General features: G+C 52.8%; 1 protein-coding gene across 1 annotated transcript; it reads left to right on the top strand.

The window, feature by feature from the left end:
- The first annotated feature begins 532 nt into the window (after window positions 1-532).
- OSM (oncostatin M) lies at window positions 533-7322 on the top strand. Its single transcript, XM_081288070.1, has 3 exons — window positions 533-3411; window positions 5118-5254; window positions 5775-7322. The coding sequence occupies exons 1-3, from the start codon at window positions 3378-3380 to the stop codon at window positions 6321-6323; spliced, it is 720 nt and encodes a 239-aa protein (XP_081144196.1). The 5' UTR covers window positions 533-3377; the 3' UTR covers window positions 6324-7322.
- The last annotated feature ends 1525 nt before the right edge of the window (window positions 7323-8847 follow it).

Here is an 8847-nt window from a genome sequence, read left to right on the forward strand (position 1 = left end):
GCCATTCCCTGTCCTCCTATATCACCTAGCGCTGAACCCTCAGCCAGTGTCCCCACTCCCTGAAGCCTTCCCACAGTGCCTCTTCTTGCAAGATGTTATGGGCTGAATCATGGCTTGCCTGAATTCATGTGTCTAAAATCCTCATTCACATGATCTCAGAATGCGACTATATTTAGACATAGAGCCTTTGAAGAGGTAATTGAGGTAAAATGAGGCCATTGGTGGGCTCTACACTGATATGACTGGTGTTCTTATAAAAGAGGAGATTAGGACACCAATAACACAGACCAATAGGTGACCAGGTAAGAAGACAAGACAGAGCCAGGTACTGTGGCACACACTTGTAATCCCAGCAATTTGGGAGGCCGAGGCAGGAGGATTGTAAGTTCGAGGTCAGCCTCAGCAATTTAGAGCCTATCTCAAAAAAGTAAAAAGGTCTGAGGATGTGGACCAGTGGTAAATCACCTCTGAGTTCAATCCCAGTACAGAAAAAAAAGAGGGGGGGGGAGGGAGGGAGGGAGGGAGAAGATGACCATCTACAAGCCAAGGAGAGAGACCCAAGAAGGAACAACCTACTGTCACCTTGAGTTCAGATTTCTAGCCTCCAGAGCTGAGCTGTGAGCTAATAAATTTCTGTTGTCTAAGCCACCTTGCCTATAACAGAGTTGGCTCTCTGTATCGGGAGGTTCCACATCATTAGATTCAACTACCTGCAGATGGCAATGTGGTTAGGCCTCTGATGGTTTTGTCTGTGCTGAACATGTACATTTTTCTTCCTGTCATTATTCCCTGAATAATATAGTCTAAGAACTGTTTACTAAGCATTTGCTTTGTGGTATTAAAAGTCATCTAGAGATGACTTAAAGCATAGGGGAGCCACACATGGTGGCTGCACACTTCCAGTTCCAGTGAGTCGGGAGGTTGAGGCAGAAGGATTGCAAGTTCGGGGCCAGCCTTAGCAACTTATTGAGGCTCTCAGCAATGTAGCAAGCTCCTATATCGAGATTTAAAAAAATAAAATAGAAAGGACTGAGGATATAGCTGGACTGGCAGAGTGCCCCTGGGTTCAATCCCCAGTGTCCCCAACACACACACCCACAAAAATACATGGGAAGATGTGTCTTAAATTCTCTGCAGATACTATACCATATAAGGGACTTGAACAAACTCAGATGTGACAGAACCAGTCCCTGTGGAAGCCCTGGGATGTCTGTATTTCTATTATGGTAGCCCCAGCAAACTAATATATAAGCTGTCCTTGCCTTTGGTGACCTTGGTCCCTGTGGCCTGGGCACAACACTTTGTCTAGCCCCATGCTAAGAATGTTGTCCTTTGAATTAGGCCTGGTTTGAATGCCCTCTTAACTGTTTGCAGGGTGGTCTTGGGCAACCTCAGAAGTCTTGGAACTGGTGAGGGAACATGGCCTCCTGTGGGCAGAATAGAATAAAGCAGAGGTGGGACTCCCCAGGTGTGGCGGGCGATCAGCAGTTGCTGAGAGGGGCATGAAGCTCTGTGGCCCCATCTGGCTCTCCTGCCCTGATTAGGCCCCTGGACTTCTGGGAGCTTCTGTCTCCTCATCAAAGCGAGCTAGGGAATCTTCCTCTAGAGACTGTGGCAGGATGAGATCAGGGATGTGAAATGGAGAAGGATCCTGACTTGGCCAGGGCCCCAGGCATTGTGGGGGTGGATGAGAAGGGGAATTTAGTGGAAGCAGAATTCTCAGGATGAGAATCCAGAACTGGCCCCTGGGGGTGGTGACGGTGGGGTATTGGGCCTTGTGCAGGGAGCGGATGGGGGTGTAGAGCAGCCTCTCGGGCATGGAGACTGCCTGATTTTGCCTACTGTTGAATCCTCAGCGCCTGGGGGTGGCTGGCACAGAGCAGGGCCGAGTCTGTTGAATACAGGGGTGGCAGGGGCCTGTCTACAGAGGTGGAGAGCAGGCGGAGCGGCCTCCAACTGGCATCACTGGCTTTCGGTGAAGGGCTCTTCAGGAGTGATGCACCAGCTGCCTGCAGCCCAGGCCTCTCTGCCAGCCCCCAGGGGCCCACCCTGGCTCTTCAGCCTTATGAGATCTGCCTCTCAACTGACCCCTTTCCAGGCCTGTTACTTGCGTGGGGCTGCCAGGCATGGCCTGCAGGCCCCTGGCTAGTCCCTGAACCACCTTGTCCACCCTTGCCCTGGACCTCAGTTTACCCCACAGTAAAGTAGCAGGTTGACTAGAGGGGCGTTGTCTCCAGGGCGCCTTTCTTGTCATGTTCAGATGCCTTTAAGAAGCAGAGGACCAACCCATGATCGCTATCTTTCAGAGAAAGTGAAACCTGGTCTCCAACTGTCACCACGGCAGCTCCACTACCCCTCCCCGGCTTCCCCTCTGAGCTCACAGCTTCCCCATCTCCTCCACTCCCCCATCCTGCCCGCCCCCCCAATAGCTAGTACTTGGAATTAGAGTTTCGTCTTTTCTTTTTCCTTCAAAAGATTTTGCCTTTTATGTCCATGATGGCAGCAGCCCTGTGAGGTGGGCTGGGAAATTTGCTTTTGACTTCCTCAGGTTGGGTTTCTGGGACCCAGACAGGTTAAGTGACTTATGTCAGGCCACATAGCAGCTCAGAAAGCTTGAAACCTGATGTCCTTTTTCTCTTGCTCCAAGTGTCCAGTTTCCTCTAAAGGACCCTGTCTGCAAAGAAGGGTCTGCCTGTGGGTGGGAGACCTAGGATGTGAGGCTGGTAGCAGGTGCCTGCTGAGGGATTGAAGACAGGGAGTGCTGGGCTGGGGGATGCTAGTCCTGGGGCTGGAACCACAATCTCGGGGCTGCCAGCCTGGGTCTGGCTCTGTGCCCAGAGCCCAGTGGTTTCCGCTCACAGATGTCCCAACAGCCCCAGCGAGAGGGCGGGAAGGGCACTCAACAGGGAAGATGTCTTGCTCCCCTCAGCCCCAGACCTCAGTGTCCTGCAGGGCTGGTGCCTCCTGGGAAGAGGGACCCGGGCCTCTGCAGGTCTGGCTTGTAGCCTCTCCCTCTTACCCTGGGCCCAGGCTCCTGAAGATGGCAGGGACCCTCTTGCTTCCCACTCTCCCCAAGAAGGCTGAGGCTGTAGTTTGCATCATCCTTGGGCGTGGGGCTGACCTCGAAGAACGAATTCGAAGAAAACAGGAGGAGGAGCGGGCATGCCACAGCACCCATCGCCCATTGGCCGCTGTGGAAACTTTGGTTTTTGGGGTCATGTTCCCAGAAGGCCTGCCCTCCCCCCACCCCCTCCCCACCCACCTCACGAGGTGTTGGCCAATCGCCCCGGCGGGCATAAAGTGGCTGGCAGCCCGCAGGGCTCCCAGCAGGGAGGTGTTACCCCCGGTAGGCGCGGGCTACAGCACGGGCACCCAGCATGCGGGCACAACTCACAAGGAGGACGCTGCTCAGTAAGTACTTCCTTCCTCTGTACCAGCACCTGCTTGCTGTGCCCAGGGTGCTGGTGGGTAGCGGGGCACTCTCTGCCCTCTGAGAGCTGGGGTGGGCAGTCACCAGGCAGAAGGATGCTGAGGAGAGGAAAGAGCCAAGAGGTCAGGTAAAGGAAGGGGTCCACTGAGAACCCAGGATACCCACAGGTGGAGGGGGTACCCCTGGAGGGTTTCTAGGGGAAGGTGAAATAGACGACTCTGGGAACAAGGCCTGAGGGAAGAGGATGGATTGGGAAGAGACCAGGGAACCAAAAGGAAAGAGGAAGATGTTCCGGGAAGGGAAGGAAGTTACTAGCCAGGCAGAGAAGTGGGGCAATATGTGTTCCGATGGGGCCTCCTTCTTGCCCTGCTTTGATTCTCCAGGTCTGGGATGAATTCTCAGGTCAGCCAGTCCCGGGGGCCTCAGAGCCCAGACAATCACACAGCACACAAGCCACACCCACAGGACAGCAGGCACAGGGAGTCCTGTGACATCGCCAGAGCCTTATCCAGGAAGCCTCACCTGCAAGCAGGGCTCCAGTGAAGAGGGCAGGTGCTCCTTGAGCCTCACATGGCCCCTGCCACACACCCTGCAGACACCTAGTCTCATGTGCGTACTGTCATCCGCACACCACGGACCTTCCCACCCCTAGCCAGAGTCTGGCTGTGGATACCTGGGGAGCTGGCAAGGGCACTCTGTGGATGGCACACTCAGGGGCCCAGCCTCTCAGGCCTCCCCAGCAGCCAGTCCTCCCCAAGGGACTGAACAGTTTGTAGGAAGGGAAGGATGGTGTCACTGTCTTCCGGGCCATTGCGCCATAGGCCCCTTCCGACCACGTGGCTGCTGGTGCTGTGGGGGTGGGAGCAGCGAGCCATAACTGCACCAGCCCCTTGCAGCCTTCTGACAGGCTTGCAGCATCCCCGGTGGGCCAGGCTGAAGTGGCCATTTATAGAGAGAGGAGGAATATATGGGAGGTTGGGGAAAGTTCTGGCCTTGGGTGTCCTGGACAAGCCCATCTCTTGTGACTTGGTTTACCTGTCAGTAAAATGGGCACATGCACTGAATGAGCTCCCATCTCCTTTCCTGGTTGACCATTCAGATGGAGAGATCACTTCTTCTAGTTCTGTTTACAGGGCACCTGGCTGCTCCTGGGTTTCCATCCCAAAAACCTCTCAATAGAGGACTAAAGCCTGCCGCAGGGAGTCCAGGGTAGTTGACAAGTCTGGGTCCTGGAGAGGGGCCAGCCCTTAGCCCCAAGATCTTGCAGAGAGCTAGTTCCAACTTGGTCATTTGCTTTTAGTTCCTGAGGTTAGGATATATTTTTTTTAATTTTTAAATTTTATTTATTCTAATTTGTTATATATGACAGCAGAATGCAATTCAATTCATATTACACAAATGAAGTTAGGATCTTGACGTAGGCAGGACTGAGCTCCAGCAAGGATGGGTGCTGCAACTTCTGCTCAAACACCTACTTGGTAAATGGCAGCCGCTATCCTGGCCCTTCCCACCCTGTTTCGGATCTAGTGACTCACTGGGAAGGTGGTGGTGGCCCCACAGTGCCACCTGTCTGCACAAAGCCCGGGATGGGAGAATACACCCTCTGGGGCTCTCTTGAGTCCCTCTCTGAGTCTCCCACCTGTGGCTTCCTCTCAAGTCAGGTGACCCGCATCCTTCTTCATCTCAGGTCTGGTCCTCGGACTTCTGCTCCTGAGCACTGCAGCAGCCATGCGTGGCTGCTCGGGTCCTTACCAGCAGCTCCTCAGCCAGCTCCAGAGGCAAGCGAACCTCACAGAGGACACCAGCTCACTTCTGGAACCCTATGTGAGCACCTCACCCCTTGTGGCTTCTGAGCCTCAGAGAATTGTGGGGTTTAGCCAGGGAGTGAGCATAACCCTGACTCAATACGGGGGTGGGTGGGGAAACTGAGTCCTAGTGTTATTCCAGCCCTAACCCTGAGAAGCTGAATTGCCCTAGCTCCCAACTCCTGGTTCCACTGCCTGTTCAGCGTGTTCACTGCACACCTGGCAGGTGCCTGGTTCCAGGCACCTAGATGTAGCAGTGAGCAAAACAGATCCTGCCCTTCTGAAGCCCCCCCTTCCCACTGACATGCCCTCATCCAATCACCCCCACCAACCCCAAACAGCCCTCCGACCCTGTCCTGGGTGATCTCAGAATCTATTCTCCCCCACGGGCCTCAGTTTTTGCATCTGTCTAATGGGAAAATCAGAGGAGAATCAGTTTTAGCATTTAAAAGCCAGTCAGGGTGGGCTCTTCTATGTGTGTGGTTGGGCTGAGGAGGGGGACTCCAGCATGCACTCACTGACTTTTCTGTTCCCCCCAGATCCAACACCAAGACCTGAAAACACTTATTCTGAGAGGATCCTGCACAGAGCATCCTGGGGCCTTTCCCAGCAAGGATGCACTTCGGGGACTAAGCAAGCGAAGCTTCCTGTGGACTGTCAATGCCACCCTGGGCCGAGTCCTGAAAGGACTAGTTACTTTACAAAAGCAACTCTTAAAACCCCAGGACTTGGAAGAACTGGAGACGGCCAAGAGGAACATACAAGGCATCAGGAACAACATCCACTGTATGTCCTGGTTGCTTAATGGCTCCTCTGAGACTGTTGAGCCCACGCCGACAGGCCCAGGGCCTTGGCTGCAGCTCACTTCTGCCCTGGATGTCTTTCAAGCCAAGCTGGAGGGCTGCAGATTCCTGCGTGGCTACCATCGCTTCATGGGCTCAGTGGGGTGGGTTTTCAGGGAGTGGGGAGAGAGCCCGAGCAGGAGCCGGAGACACAGCCCACGCCGGGCTCTGCACAAGGGGGTCCTCAAGACTAGGATCTTCAGGAGGGGCAAGAGGCCTGTGCCCCGGGGGCATCTCCCCTGGTAGTGTAAGGGGCGCACCTTGCAGATGAAGGACACAGGGGTTCCCTTTGGAAGTGAGGTGTCATGGTATGACACCAAACTTGCTCTGCTCCATCCCCCACGACACAGAAGTGCACTTTAAGGAGAGGAGCTGGCTGGGCTCCTCCTGCCTCCTCTGGGTTGAGGAGATAGAGTCAGGCTGTTGCACCCCCAGCCCCAAGTTTCCCAGTCTTGGTGGGGTGGCCATGTCAGGCCACGCGGGACCGACTTTCCATTGATTCAGGGGTCTGATGACACAAGCTGACTCATGGCTGGGCTGACTACCCCCCTCCCCCCCAATCCCCAGAGGCCAGCCAGCCCTTCCCTCTCATGACTTGCAGGGCTGTTGAGCCCAGACTTCCTCCTTTTCATGGTGGCAGGATTCTGAGAGGGAGGTCAGGGCTTGAACTGACCTCTGATGCCTCATCAATGCTCAGGCCAGACACCTGGACATCTGGGTGACCTCACTTTAGGCAGCTGTTACTGGGGTGGGGTGTCCTGGAGGTCTAGGGAAAGGGTGCTCAGGTCCCAGCCCAGCCACTAACTCACTGTGTGACCTTGGGTGGGTCATTTTACCTCTTAGGACCTTAGTTTTTTCTTTGGGGAGCCAGGGGACTATATAAAACCCCCTCTGCCTGTCAGTTGCTGGGATTTCGTGACACAGGGTGGACATCAAATTCTTTGTAAATTGGGACATGTGGTGCAAATGGCCATGGGGTGAGGGCATTCTGAGTTCTCTCCCAGTGCCTGGAAGCACCCAGTCTTGGGTCCTGGCTGCTGGCTGCTCCCCCTGGTGGTGGGTCACGGAATTTTCTCATATTGAAACCATTACCCTCCTGGAGGGGGTCCCAGAAACTGCTGGGCAGATTCCTTGGAGCAACATGTCTAATTTATTGACTTTTATCAGTTTTTAATCAGTTTCATATTTATAAAGTGTATTTATGATGTGTATTTAATGTTAATATTGTTCTAACATATATTTAAAACTTGCTGGTTTCTAAAGCTCTTGTCTCTGTGTCTCTCCATGCCCTGAGAAGGTCTATGCTTGTCCAAGAAGGGAAGTCACATGCCCCAGCCACCCAGGGGCTGTGACCAGGGAAAAGCTTCATATTTTTTCTTCTTGTTATTTTTAATAGCTAAATGAGTCTCCTTTGAGATTCTAAGGATGAGGGGTTCCAGGGAGGGGAGCAAGAGAGGTGAGAGGGAGTTTGGAGTGTATGAACTGCTGTAAGCTACTGTGGGTGTGGGACTGGGGTATGGGTGCTAATGTGTGTTGTGTGCATATTTTTCTTGCCTCAATTTTTTTTTGTACTGGGGTTTGCATCCAGGGGTGCTTAACCACTGAGCCACATCCCCAGCCTCTTTTTTTATATTTTATCATGAGACAGGATCTCATTAAGTTGCTTAGAACCTTACTAAGTTGCTGAGGCTGGCTTTGAACTTGTGATTCTCCTGCCTTAGCCTCCCGAGCCACAATTATAAGTATTTGCCAACGTGCCTCATCTTAAAGTCTGGATGTTGATGTCCAGGATACTTGTGTGTATATATGGATCCGTGGGTGTATCTCTGTATTCGTCCAAGCATGTGCAAGCATAGATGTGTACCCATGTGTCCTTACATATGCGAATACTCATGGATCCCCCTGAAGGGACATAGATACATCTGGTCCCTGGAACACAGTAGGTGCCCTAAGCATTTGTGAAGTTAATCAATGTGTAAGTTCACTGCCCTGCTACCACCACCCTGCCCAGCAAATGCTGCAGATACTCACAAAGGAATGGCAGCGTGGACAGAGCAATAGACTGGGAGGGGGTGAGGGGGTGGAACCATAGCATGAGTCAGACAGACCTGGCTGAGTTCAAAGTCTCTTCTTAGCCTCCTCCTGTCTGTCTGGGTGACCCTGGACAAATTAATGGGTCTCAGAATCCTTATTTCCTCATCTGTGAAATGGGAGAGATCATAACAGATCTTGTTTCAGACAATTTGTGACTTGGTGTGTGTTTAAAATTGCTTCCCAAAGGGCCCCAAGGAACTAGATTTCTATCTGATCCCTGGGAAATGACTCCCTCCTGATGCTCAGGGTCCCTCTTCTGGAGAGGTACCTATAGGCCAAGAACATGCTGAGGCAGTAGCTACAAGAGAAGGGTCAACAGAAGAAGATGAACTTGCATGCCTTAGGCATGTAATAATGTTTTTGTGTTCTTGTGTGTGTGTGTGTGTTTTATAAAACAAGAGGGAGGACTGGGGTTGTAGCTTTAGGCTCTGGGTTCAAACCTCAGCATTGCTAAAAAAAAAAAAAAAAGATGAACTTGACCTGCATCAGTCCCAACCACCCACACTTCCTAGAATAGGGGGCCAAGAGGGGAACAGAACTTGCCATCAGTGGTGGGAGAGAACCTGGCCGGGACTTTGCAATCTATATGATCTACTTTGCAATCGAGAAGACTGACACCCAGAGAGTCAGAGAGTATGAGTGGTTGGCCCCTGTTCTCAGTACAAATTAACTGGGA

Source organism: Spermophilus citellus (assembly GCF_964194105.1).
Source record: "Spermophilus citellus genome assembly, chromosome: 3".
NCBI lineage: Eukaryota > Metazoa > Chordata > Mammalia > Rodentia > Sciuridae > Spermophilus > Spermophilus citellus.